Source organism: Cygnus atratus, chromosome 8, assembly GCF_013377495.2.
Source record: "Cygnus atratus isolate AKBS03 ecotype Queensland, Australia chromosome 8, CAtr_DNAZoo_HiC_assembly, whole genome shotgun sequence".
Classification (NCBI taxonomy): Eukaryota; Metazoa; Chordata; class Aves; order Anseriformes; family Anatidae; genus Cygnus; species Cygnus atratus.
In genome coordinates, this window is record NC_066369.1 from 17519679 (window position 1) to 17533710 (window position 14032).

General features: G+C 37.5%; 1 protein-coding gene across 1 annotated transcript in view; it reads left to right on the plus strand.

Moving 5' to 3' along the window:
• Nucleotides 1-14032, plus strand: part of COL24A1 (collagen type XXIV alpha 1 chain) — a 135103-nt gene that overhangs the window by 46362 nt on the left and 74709 nt on the right. Inside the window, exons 15-19 of the mRNA XM_035537455.1 lie at nucleotides 3613-3666; nucleotides 3758-3802; nucleotides 4173-4226; nucleotides 4831-4884; nucleotides 6461-6514. Of these exons, the coding sequence (XP_035393348.1) occupies nucleotides 3613-3666; nucleotides 3758-3802; nucleotides 4173-4226; nucleotides 4831-4884; nucleotides 6461-6514 (261 nt within the window). The remainder of the gene's footprint in view (nucleotides 1-3612; nucleotides 3667-3757; nucleotides 3803-4172; nucleotides 4227-4830; nucleotides 4885-6460; nucleotides 6515-14032) is intronic.

Below are 14032 nucleotides of genomic sequence, written 5' to 3' on the forward strand. Positions count from 1 at the left end.
TGCAGTTGTATAAATGCAGTTGCACCAGAGAAACTCTGTGACATGAATGAGTTGTGTAGGAGTTAGAGGTGGGATTGACTGATACTTTTGTATCATGTAGACTTCCTTAAGTAATTCAAGTGTATGCTGGTAGAGGACTTGGGTTTGATTCTTGATGTTGGCTCAGTCAAGGCCTATCTATACAGCAGTGTTCATAACATGGGAGAAAATAGTATGTTTTCACTTCAGCTAAGAAAGCCATAATTGTGTCCAGTGTGAGTTGGGTTTTTTTTGTTTGTTGGTGGGGTTTTCTTGATAGCTCGAGATCTAAAACGTCCTTGATACATTTGTTAGTTTACGTTGATGGTCATCTAACTTTTCCTTTGAAGGTATGACAGTTGATCCTCTATTGTTATCATCCTCTTACCATCTGCTGATGCTTCCTTTGACTGAAAGGAATTAGAGACTTTTATGGACCAGAGAGCTCCTTTGATTCCTACACCTGTGTTTGTAGCTGAGGTGTATGTATGTATGCTGAAAACTCTAACGTTTTTAAAGGCAGAAATGATTTTGCAAATGAGCTTCTGGTCTTAAATGAGTGTATTGCTTGGGATGACAAATGTATGAATAAAAATATGTACAGACAAGTGCTTACGAAGTACAAATGCAGCACATTAAAGGTAGGGTCGTTGTGCACCTTTCTGACAGCCTAATAGATCTTATGGATATCTTAGGGTGTTTTTGAAGGTGGTTGTTGTTGTTTTGTTGTTTGTTTTTTTTTTTTATGTGCCCTTGAGCAGCATTTCTAACATGTCTTGGCTCAATGAGTCTCTGTGGTTGATAAGACCTTACTGGTACAGCAAGATTTTGCAGTTGAGGAAAATGGCACAGCAATGTTTTGCTCCAGATTTCTGAACAGCCTTTGGAAGCTTCCAAGGCATTGGAAAGCCTACCTGGAATTTTGAAATAAGTTCAGAATACAGCTAAAGAGAACTTCAGTATCTAATTGTCCTAATGATTCTTGTGTAGATGCTAACACAATGTATAAGCGTGATCAGCAACATTTATTATTATGCACCATCTGTTCGTGTCTCTGTACTGCATCATACTGGTGCTCTGGTTCCCAGCTTCCCAGTCAGTAAGATAATTGGAAAAGCTCTGCTTTGTTTCAGAGTTTTTTTACAAGGGTTCATTGTGCTCTTTAAACTGTAGCAGTTTCACGAAGAGGAATTTCAGGTGACCCTACCACCACCAAACACAATTTCTGTTGTGTAGCCCTGTTCCTATACTAAACCAAATGGTTTTGTGCACCTCTGGCCTCTGTTTTCACATGGCCCTTGCTCAGAAAAAGGCTAGTTGCCATTTAAAACTGAGTAAAGAGCTAGAGATCTCAACATTTGTCCTAAAAAACTTAGTGAATTATACAATAATACACATTACATCATTACAAGATACAGCGTTGAACATGAGATTGAATGTAATATTATTCTGGCAGAACCCAACATGAATTCAAATAGCTTGTCCAGCCCAGCTGTATGCATTGTCAAGAGCTAATTATATTTTTGTGTTTGTTCAGGAGAAGAATGGCAAAGCAAGCAGCATTGGCAAGCTGTGTCCAAGAATTCCTTCTTTCTATGACTTTTTAAATATACAAAACTGTTGCCAAGCTCAGAGTTTTGGCTTGCTCAGCAGTCAGTCTCAAGATTTGCAAGGCCAGGAGTTTTCGTAAGACAAGGATTTTGAGAAAATTTGCAAGTACAGTTATCAGAGCTAGCCTTTTTAAATGTTTTTTTCTTTTAAAAATAATGATAATAATAAAAAATCCTAATACTAGGAAACATGTTTTCCTTTGCTGATATCCTGTCTTTTTGACAGGTAAAAGAAACTTGGTTTTAGTTTAACTTGTATGCTTTTTGTAGCTGAAGTAATTTGTTTCCTTTCTACTAGCAGATTTTAAAACTGATCAATGTGTGCTAACATAAAGCAAGGCTGATATAGACAGAGGTCAATTTCAAAAATTGACAGACTTCCTTATTCATCTCTTTTCTTATCAGTGACCTCAACCCTGCATCTTCATGTTAGGGTAGAAAATGTGACACAGTTTCCTTCCTTTTTTCTATGTGAACGCCAAGTGAAAGAAAAGGCTATCAAATTTAATAGAGGCAGAAGGTTTTCAGACCTTCCTCATGCCTGAAGTTGAACACAAGTGTGAAAGTTCGGAATAAGGTTGATGTCCTTTGAGACAGTTTCATTTTTGTGTAGTTCCATCTCTTTGCTGTTAATTAGGCCAGGCAATATCTCTGGAGACTGTGGCAGGACTTTCATTAACCTGAATTTTGTTCCTGTTTTGGAATTCCTTCCCATTGCTTTTGTAAGCTAAATTTCCCAGCTCTGTGCTTTTTCAGTCAATGAAAGGTCTTGTTACTATAAGTACATATTTCAACATAAGATATCTTTAATACAGCAATGTCTTGCTGAACTAATATGTACAGCTCAAGTAAGAGACAATAGTATATTTGATTTATCTTGGCACGAGATAATGTGACAATATAGTCTATAAGCAGTTATTGAATTATGAAGCAATACAGAGTGGCAATCTTCCTAGGAGTTTTACCAAGCACCACTGGGAAGACAAGACATTGTTCTTCCTTTTCCTTCAGCAATCCATGAGGTTGATAATGGCTGCAGAAAAATGTTTGTGCTAACATTACATAAAGAACCTCCAGAGAATAATGATGTGTGCTGAACTGGGAATCAGTAGGTCCACCTCAGCTTTTTCATGTCACTTTCAGCAAGTGACTAAAGGTTTCTGTATTCATGTTTGTTGCTAAATTCTTGCATAGTCACAGAGGTGTAACATAGCCTTTTTTTTTTTTTTTCTTCCAGAGATAGAATATGCAGAAAGTAGATTTCCTTTTCTCTCTGTAATACAGCTTTAGTTATTGCTGGATCATTTTTTATATTTAGTTCACAGCCTTTAATATTATTGCTTGCTGTGTTGATCGTTTAAAATTCTTATTTTTTTAATTTCTGGTTCGTTTTTCATTTGTCATGAAACTGTAGATTTAAATCCCACAAAGGAGGGAGGTAGGAACAGCTTGAAGGTGCATAAGAACAGAAGAAGTTAGCATGCTCATCTTAGGTTAAGATTGAGCACTTAGTATTTGGGGAGAATCCCATCTCTTTTTTAGCTTAAAGAAGTAATGGAGAGATGAGAAATCCTAGAAAAAGTCACTTTTTATTCCATGTCATAATTGGCAGTAGAATAATTCCTTTAAGCCAAATTTGATGCTTACAGCATAGTGTTGTCATGTAACCCTCAGGACAGTGAATAGCCACTGAATGTGCAGCTGTAGTACAAAGGAAAGCTTCCCTATTCTACACTGGACAATGCAGCACTATCTTCTCTTGGATACGTCATCTGCAGGAAAAGAGGGAAGTTCGATTCTTGGTGTTTCTGTTCGTGTACATGGGAGCTATAAGATGAAGGGTTTATAATATGAATGCTTTTTCCATGAGAAATTAGCCTGAAAACAATTTTGGTTTATCTATGTGGTACAGGAAATGCTACAATTACCAGTCTCTCCACTTCATCAAATGTTTAATGTAGCCACCTTTCTTCCTGTCTCTTAGGGTGACATTGGGCCAGCAGGACCAAGTGGACCATCAGGAATTCCAGGGCCTATGGTATGGTGTTGAACATTACCACAGCCAAGTGCCTATGCAGCTTTCCAAATTATTGGAATACATTGGATTTTTGTTTTCTTCATTTTAATAGGGTCTCCCAGGGAGTATGGGACAGCCCGGAATGAAAGGTGATAAGGTGATTTAAATATTTCCATTATCCCAGAGATGTAGTTCTTTCAAACCCCTGTCATCACATCTTGAAAATAACCTGCTTGACAAAGCCTTCTAGTTTTCCTTTTGATTTCTCTCTTTCAACTTGTATTTCTTAAAAATACTTCAGGATCTGATACTTTGAACAAGCATTTGGACAGAGCACTGGACATAAGAGTATCTCATTGCTATGTCTGTAGGGTTTCATGGAGAAGGTGCTTCAGTGCCACATACTGCATTGTCATTCAAAGATCCATGTTAGTTTTAAATATTAAATATTGAATTAATCTTTCTCCTTTTCTAAGAACTACTCCATTCTAAACCAGAAACATGTCTGTATAAAATATGTTGTTTAGGGTGAGCACGGCCTTGCAGGAGATCCAGGAGACCAGGGGTACCCAGGAGACAAGGTAACTTACAGTTGCATTGTTCTAAAAAATTGTCCCTTTTCAGACATTTCTTTAGGTTTCTGAGTATTACAATACAATAACTCAGCTGCATAAAAGAAGAATGCAGTAGTTACTGGATGCCACTGAATTAACACTTTTAATTAGCATAGCAGTTCTTTAAAAACTTAGTTGGGGAAAGTAATGAGCGAAGACAAGTAAAGGGCATGGGCAGAATAATGGCTGCTGTCTGAGATGCATCAAACAAGAAAATAATTATGGTGTAATATGAAACCTGATAAGAAACTATTGTAAAAAATGCTTTCCCTTGAACCTTGCTGTTCATCTGCACCTCACGTGGATCAACTGTGGTTAGCAGCTGCACATGATCTGGTGTTCTCCTTCCTATGATGAAACAGTATCGTCTTTCCAATGTGATTAGTACATCAAAAGTCTCTGAAATAGCACATCCTGTGAGAACTCTTTTGTTAAGAGTTTAATGTTAGAAGTCACTTCTGATCCTACAGTTATTTTGAAGACTGTTTCAGGTGGCAAAGTGTAGCGATCTATTGCTTCTAATGTAACAACAATATATTTTCGTTTGCATTTAATGGCTTTCTTTTTTCAGGGTGCTCCTGGTTTACCAGGACCCCCAGGGATCAGAGGAAAACCAGGACCCCCAGTAAGTTTAGACATAAAGTTTTGCTTTCAATATATCACTACATATTATTATGTTTGATACTACTTTGTATCTTATGCTCACAGTGCATCATCTAGAAGCTACCTACACCAAAAAGCATGAAGAATAAGGTCTAAGCTGCTTTTATTTCTATTTAGAATGAGTCAGATCCTAGCATGTGTGAGACAATATCACAGAGTTTAGTATGTGTCAGATTTTAATATGGGACTTCTTATTACATTATTTATTCTTTGACACTCATTTTGCTGGGGGTTGGGACATGTTGGTAATGTTTGAAACAAATCCAGCCGAGAGTTCTGGGAGCTGCCAAGATGACCATTAGGGCTAGGTGGATTTGGAGAGAGTGTGGGAAATCTCATTAATACTGGTCAGTCATTTCTCACAGGGATGGGAGTAGTCATGAATTCAAGTATGTACTGATTTGTAGCAACTTTAAAAGCATCTGTGTGGTGCTAGCATTTCTGCTAGGTTTATAAATGTTGAGGCATGAAAGGTTTACCTGGCTTTTTCCTCACCTGTTTTTAGCACTACTAGCAGCCTCTTTTCTTGTGTATAATTTAAAGCAGCCAATACCTAATGTTTTTAAAAGATTAATAACTCCAGTCTTAGTTTTTATCATGGTCCTTTAGACTCGATAGGAATAGCTTTTTGTCTCAGAGAATTTATAATATAAACTCTAATACTACAAAAAGACTTATGCAAGTTTACTTAAGCTTATGTGGGAAAGCTTGGCCTATTTGCACTTAAAGATAAACATGTGCATCAGCCTTTTCCTGATCAGGTGTAGATTTTAGGCACCAACTGAATGTGATCAGCATCTTGACTTCTGTTAAATTAAGATAAGAGACTTCAGTCCTTCAAGTAACATTGTAGAATGCATTCAGATTACAATCATTTTCATAAAAAATGAAAAAAAAAATTTTTCAAGGTCAAGGTTGAATTTAGCTCAGTGAACACAGTGATGGCAGCAGCAGGAAATGTTCAAAAATGTGAAAGAAAAGGTAGACTTTTGAGAAAAATTTTGATCAGTTTTTAGGTGTGTAAATATTTGTATACAATGGAGTCACTATAACATGCAGGTCGGGCCCAATTTTGCTATTGGGCAAATTATAGTATTAATAATATTCGTATAATTAATAATATTTGCAACATTAATTGCAAAACTGCCAATAACTGTCTTGGACATGAATGAACAGTTAAGCTAGAGAGGTAGGTTTATAAAGCAATATCTATAAGACTTATTTCCTTAACTTTCAAACAATGTGTGGTTTTTATTATGAAAACAGCTATATATTTCAAGTTTTGCTTTATACAACTGTGTGGACCATTCCAAAGCCCCCAGTTTTATTTTTCTGAGGAAAAAAAATATTATTATATATTATTAATATATATAGAATATATAATATATATATATAATATATTATTGTGACTTCAATGAGATATGAAGAACTAGAATTTATATCCAAATAGAAGAAGGTATAAAATGTGTTTAAAATCTTAATAACAATCAGTTGTTTAAAAAAATACATATATCACAAATCTGTTTTCCTTTTTTAAGGGGAAAATTGGAGATCCTGGATCCCATGGACCATTGGGTCCACCAGGTCCTGAGGTAAGAAGTTGCTTGATAGATATAAACTGAATGTTACTTAGTTCTGAATTACGGAAATCTGTGAAGCAAACACTTTTACCTCTAAGATTGTTGTCTTAATTGAATCGGAGAGCACTTCTTAATCAGTTATTTCCAGTGCTTGTGTTCTACTCCCTAAAGTACATAAGATTCTAGCATGTTTTTAATGCAAAATATTAATATGTGCAATTCTTGAATAAAACAAGTGCCTCATTCACTTATTTGATTGGGATTAGTTCTTATCTGAAACCAGGTGTTATGGCTTACACCTTCAATGGGGCTCATGTGATGTCTTGAACACATGAATTCTACAGGATGTTTAAAAATTGGATTCTTCAAGCCTGGTTGCATATTTCTCTCTTACAAAATAACTGTATTTGGAAGGAATGCAAAGAATAAACCCTGGTTACGTAGGAAGCATTGCCAAGCACTTTAATCTGTCTCAGGAGTTGCCCAAGAACAGGGCATGATAAATAGTATTATGGAAGTGTACATAGAAACTAATTCTGTCCCTGAATCATTCCATTTGGCTGCTCTTTGGCATTTATACCATGGGCTGTTGGAAAAAATGCTGCTGGACACCCACACACACACAATATATGCGTATCCGTGCTGGAGAGATAAAAGGAAAAAAATCAGATTTTTTTTTAATCAGGTGTATTTACTTTTTTTTTTTCTTTTAATACATTTGGACTATGTTTTAGCAATAATGGTTGTCCTGCTTTACAAGATTTAACTCTAGGAGTGTATCTCCTCTGCCTTTCATAAGGGGGAACTGAAGGGTTCTGATCTTCACAGAACAAATTATTGGGTTTTATCACCTGACTTGCTATTATAGCTCCTCTAAGTCCTAGATAACACATCCAACAAGAAAATCTGTGACCCCTCATTGAGAGAGAAGTCACTGGGAAATGCGTGGTAGTAAAACAAGACAGTCTTTTCAGGCAACGCCAACATGTTTTAGTCAGTGGCGAGAGATTATTTTCATGCCCTTCAGTTACAATGAAAAATGCACAAAGCCTGTGCATGCTGCCCAGAGCTGCCTCCTTCTGTGGCTCAGGATCTCATATTTCATGATCCTCTTTGCTGTTAGCATAAGAGGTTCCTGCATTATCCTCTTTATACAGCTGCCAGCAAGGAAGACCTGCGACAGGTTAGTATCCAGCTGTTGGTCTTGAACCTTATTCCAACCCAAGCATGCTATTCCTTTAGGCCTGGGGAGAAATTCATCACTCAGGGTTAGTACCCTCACGGCAGGTTGTATGGGAAATCTTCCTGTCTGACAATCTCACCATTTCCTTTTGCTCAGGGGTGCAGAATTGCTTCAGCCATTAGAAGGCAAATAAAGTGCTTCATGTTAAGTAATCAAAGCATGTAATTAAAGCAGGTGTTTTCCTTTGAATATTTGTCTACAAAACATAAGGTTTAAAACTACAAAGCAGTGTTTCACTTGGTTTTAGTCACACAAGGCAGATCCATATAAAGTTAAAAAAAAAAAAAAAAAATAGTTTGGCCTGTATTATGCACACACACAAAAAACATGGTCACCATATGGCAAAATAAAAGAAGTATAAGGGAGGTTGGACAGCAGTATACCAGGATCTTGAACAAACTGGAAATTTCAGAAGTTCTGTAATAATTTGGGTGTATGAAATACGAGTGGGCGCAGGTTTTCCTACGAGAAAATCCTGCTGGCCAACAAGGACAGGCTAGATGGGGCTTTGAGCAGCCTGGTCTAGTGGGAGGTGTCCCTGCCTGTGGCAAGGGGTCAGAACTAGATGGTCTTTAAGGTCCCTCCCAGCCTAACCCATTCTATGATCACTAATCCTGTTTCTTCCAAAAAACAGGCTGGTCAAACAGGGCTCCCGCATTAGCGGGAGCAAGCCTGGCAGGCTTTGCTCATTCTCCCAGGGTCTTGGCTTTTTATATGCAGGTCAGCAATGAATTGCTTTCTAAATCTTTCCTCTGTAGCTGTTCAGCCTGGGTACACCAAGCTGACATTGAAATAAGCCACCCACTCATAGCTCTGTTTGGGAACTGCAGTGCTGACCAGTAGGAGCAAGTGGGGAAGGGACAGAGGTCTCTGCTTGCTCTTGGGGTGGCTGTAGGAGGTGGGGCTGCCAAGTGTAAGATTGCTGCAGCATCAGGCAAAATTCTCTTCTGGGTATATTGCCACAGAGCTCAGTTTTGTTGTATGCCTGAATGCTTGCTGCTCACAAAGCACTGGATATCTTTAGTGAACACTTGACAGAGTGTATTCTTCATCTGTGTTTGCATGTTTTCCTGCTTTGTTATTCGTTAAAAAACAAAAGAAAAAAAAATGCCAAAATGCCAACTTTTGGAGAGCGTTTTTTTTTGTTTTGTTTGGTATAGCAACTAGAAGGTGCTGGTCTGACTTTAAACCCACAGTTAGGCAAGGTTTTAACAGGCTTCTGTGTGTATTCAGAATATTTTTATTTATAGGTAAATTTTGCTCTATGAATCACATTGAATGTGATTCACCCATGAACAGTGGTGATACTTTCCTTCAGATGTGTCTTCAGACGTGCTTTGAGTATTATAAATAGGTTTCATCTGGAGTGGAGGGAGCATTAGTCATTATCTTCAACAGAACTTTCTTCATCTGTGCATTGTTTTGATCTGAAGTTGTTAGCTTATTCTTTTGGGAAGGTGCTCATATGGGATTCAGCTGCTTTGCTTCATGCTGAAGGCAGTAGCTTACAAAGGAAAAGAATGCATTCAAATCATAGTAAACAGTCAAAAAGGCACATATTTTCTAAGTGAATCACTGGTTGCTTTGAGTTGTTCATTTCAAAAGAGGGAAGTTTATTTTTAATGCTTGTTTTATCTTACATGATGTTTTGAGTTGTGCGGACAATGCCATGAATGCACTAATAACATAGTCTTCTCTTTCAATATTACATCAAACAAAATAAAGTGTAAATGACTTGGCAGGAATATAGAAATAAAGACAATTTTATAGGTGAATTAATTGCATGTCCCGGCATATGTCTGAAGAGCTGTTCTTACTGTAGAACTGTTTATATTTTATGCTTGCCTTTGCACAGAATCTTTAATGTGTCCTTTCATAAATTTACTTGACATAAGTACCTCTCTGTTCTTTTTTTTTTTTTTAAGGTGTATTACTTTTGCAGAAATATTCAGTTTTCCTTGCCTTTTTAATGATATTGAACAACTTTTTTCCAGATGACCCTCCCGTGTTCTGTATTTTTGGAGTGAAACAGTCTCTGCCTGTTAGGTCCTAGGCTGTTTTTACAGACTTTCATAGTTGTTTTGCATTTGTCTTCTTGGAGACTTGCCTTTTTCAGGCAGGGCTGTCTTGAGACCCCCCTAGAAAGGAGGGTACATACAAATAAATCAAACTTGGTTTGTGCTGCTTTACCAGGGCAATATATTTGCTCTTCAAGTTCTGAATCTGCCTAGTAAGGCAAGCAAATATATAAATGTTTTTATTTGATTTTTAAACACCTGTACTGCTTTGCATCTTGGGTTTTGCTGTTGATCTTAGAAGAAATAAATTTGAAATTTCTTCCTTTGGGGGTGGGGAGGGGCCTGGGTCTAGCTGTGATCTGATCTGTGTGGGCATGCAGTTGACAGCATAGACACAACCTACAGCATGCAGCACCACCGTACCTAACATCTCTGCTGATGAGTTAATGTTGGCAGATTCCAGGATTGAATCTCCCATTAAGGATTCCAGGCCATCTATTGGAACTGTCTTGCTCAGCTCAAGTCTTTTCTCTTGCACGAGGATTATTTCACCAACCATTAGGTAGTTACTATTCCTTCTAAGCTTTAAAGTTAATCGATTTTAAAAATGCACGGATTTGTTCCTGGTGACTTTCCTCTGCACTTAGGCTTTGCATAACCATGCCATCACATCATTAGAAGCATGCCTGAATGAAGACCCATTCCTCATATCTTTAGATTTTTAACTGTTATTGGAGGACCTGTAACACAAAAATGAGCCTGGATATTTTAAAAGTAGTATGTAAACTGATATTTGTTCCTTAAGAAATTCTCACACTTGGTGTTTGTTTTCACCATCAGTCAGAAGAAAATGTAAAAGCATACATCTGCCCGCTTAGCGTTGTTCTGTGCACTGGAAAGCTTCATAAAAGTAGCTGTCCAGCTCCGTCTGGAAGTCCTGTCTGACCCTCAGGGTAGGTTTGCACTGAAGTTCTTGCCAAAGCTCTTTCCTTTTTGTGTTGTAAATTTACAGAATGCATTAAGATTTCACCTTTAATACGCTGATCAGAGGCAGGTGCTGCTGTGCTGTCAGTCAGGTCACTTGCCAGCCACTTGGTTATAAAGCAGCCAACCAGGTCTGTGGAAGACATGTATTTGGAAGTGCTGCTCTAGTGTCTGCTCATGCTATGAAGCAGAATACACTAGATACATTACACGTCGTGTCTCACAAGAAAAGCAGTCGCTACTGTCTTGCTGAGCATGACTGAATGGATCTGCTATGTGCAATTAGCAAATGCACAAGCCAGGAGCATCACTCTGCTGACATCTCAGTAACAGTGAATTGTGAATCTTGCCTGCAATATTTACTGTAATCCACGATTGCTGTTTTTTCTGTTCTCTGACAAATTGCAATCGTGTGGTTTTAATTTATACTGTTAGATTCCTTCCTTCACCCTTTACAAAATCAGGATTGAAGGTTTGTAGGAAAAAAAAAATAAGGTTTTGTCTCTGCCCTTTAAAAATGCTGGCATTAAGCTTTGGCTGGAATGGTACACACGAAGAAAAGCTCATTTCAAATCTTTTTTTTTTCCTTACTACTTTACTATTTGTACTTGGCACATTATTGACATTGTCACACAGTTGTACAAATGTCAGAGAGCAAAGTCCTGTAACTGTGTGAATAGTGACATTTCTAAAATCGTGTGGAGAAAAAAGCAGATTATTTGGATTGAATTGTCTCTCTGGATAGCCTGTCCTTTCAGCAGAAGAATGAACACTTCTTATTTGAGAATACAAAATTAAAGCTCTCTCTTTCTCAATTCCAAGAGATTTTAGTTTTAAGCAGAAATCTTTCTTTGGTAATTTGATAATAAGTTGTAGTGAAGCTCTAATAAAGCTTCTTGCTGAAGTTCAGTCAGTATTGCTTCTGAAAATTCATTGTAAATTCTCATTCAAATGGAACACAGCATGCAATTGAATGAAATTGCTTCTGAGAAGGAGCATTTGTCAACTGCAGGGACTTAACACAGTCCCTGGAGAGATTTTTGCTCTGTGTTGCTCTTGCACCAGAGCTCTCATCCCCGTCCCTCTGAGGGCTGCTGAGAAGCTGAGGGCGTGAGGACCAGTGACTAATAGTGATGCTGGCAAATGTCGTGTGGAAACTGCTTGGAATGAGTGGGCTTCTGCAAATGCAAGAAAATTCCTAGTGGAAAGTGAGTGTAATCTCCAAACATTCCTGATATTCTGCTTCCACGTTAGCAGCCACACAGGAAAACAAACAAAAGAAAAGCAACAGCATTTGCAGATTCCTCGTCTCTGAGACACTGATTTCAGTACAAAAAGACATACCCTGACATTGTAGCAGCCAGCTCATCTCTGCATTTTTGTTTATTAAAGATCATATAGGTAAATGAGAACAATAAATGTATTATTTATGAAATTAATTTTATGTTCAAATGGTTGAGCACAAAAAGCAACTTTCATAGCAAGGTTAAACTACCTTTGTGTTGAGATAGGTGGTTACTGTAGTTATTTTCTGACACTCTCTAGTATGATTAAACTGAGTGAACTCTAAAGTGCTTTGCTGGCAAAAGGCCACCTCTCTCTGCAGCAAGATTTTGAAAATAATCGGTAGTCTACAGGCTGTCAGGGTTCTGGCTGATAGCAAGACCAGAATCTGCCCGTCACATTTCCCTTGGAGAAGCTATAATATCAAGTGATGCTTTGTTCCGCTTAGTCTCTGCAGAAAACTAAGTTGCAGCTGGAAGCTATACATTGATCTCCCAGCCTTTCACTTACGGAAGAATAATAATTTTTAATCTGGAGTGGCTTCCTACGGAACTGGCTGCTGAATAATTCTTAGCAAATTTAAGTATAAATAGAAATGCATACCATTTCACTGCTCAGAGTCTGAATGGCAAATGCCATTGCTGAGGTGTTTTAAGAGCTCCTTTATTCTTTTTCTCTAATTGGCTGAAGTGGCGTTTTCTATGTCAAGGATTACTCTAATCATCTCCTGGACTCTCACTGATATGAGACCAGCTTGGATATAGGATATGGTGCTCTAGGACTGCTGTAACATCTGTGTTGCGTTGGTGGTACTGCTCAAGAAAACTGCTAGACTATTCTTTACAGCAAAGACGAAATGATCCAAGATTTTAAATGTTTAAATGCATCGCTAGTGTTGATGCTGTCAGGCCAGTAGAGCTCTCACCTCATAAGATTTGGCTTGAAATTTCCGAATGTCACAAGTGTGTCGAGGTTGTTTTTTTGGTTTGTTTGTTTGTTTTTAATTTCAACGATGAAGTTGAGCTATCAGTCTGGGTGCCTTTGTCACGTGAATAATATGCCAAGTGCCACCTAGAGGCATGTTGGGGCTGTTGCATGGCTCTACCAGTTGCTTTATGGCAAAAAAGCAATGTCCAATGTGATGTTTGTGAAATGCTGTCCGTTAGGGCTGTTCCAGTTATTCTGAACATTCAGCTCAGTTCTTTTTTCATTCTTCAGTGGGTTTTCTTTAGTACTAGCTAGTATTCAAGTGCTAACACTAAGGTGTTTTTGTATTTTTTTTTGATTGTTTGATGTTTTAAACGTTTGTGTTTGATCTATTATATAAATGCACCTAAAAATGTTTTCATCATATCTACATCTCTACTTATAACTTCCTCTCTCTCCTTCTATCCTGTTAAGAACAGGTTATATAAACCCAATGGAAGAAAACCCTACAAATAAGAACAGTAAAAAAAAAAAGTTTTAATTCTATTATGATGTGACAGCTGTACTGTTCTAGTTGAGGGTGAAGGGATATGTCTTTTTTTCTAAACCTCTTGCTTTACTATGACTTCTCTTTACTTTTCTGGTAAGTTGTGTGGTTTTTTGTTTGTTTTGGTTTATGCTTAACAGATTTTGAATAATCATTAGAAATGGTTATTAGCTGTATTTGAAGTTCAGTTATTCTGGAAGAATATAGTATGGGCAACTATTAGCCACATAGTGAGACAATTTTTTTATACCTTTTTCATGGTTAGAGAACCTAAAAAGTGACTCTCGAAGCTTTAATGAAGCCATGCATTAGCCTGCATTAGTATAGAAAGATATAAGAATTTTATGCTAGAAGATCTTTATGAGATATTGTTTAAGGTGTTCTGATCACTTAACGATGCTTTCAGTTCTGTTACTGGAAAAGTATGCATTCAAAGAGTGCTAGTTACAAGTTTTATTCTGCAATGATGTTCTGTGAAGAAGGAAACTAGTTTTTCTGGTAGGCAGTGGATGTGCACAGACGTAGTA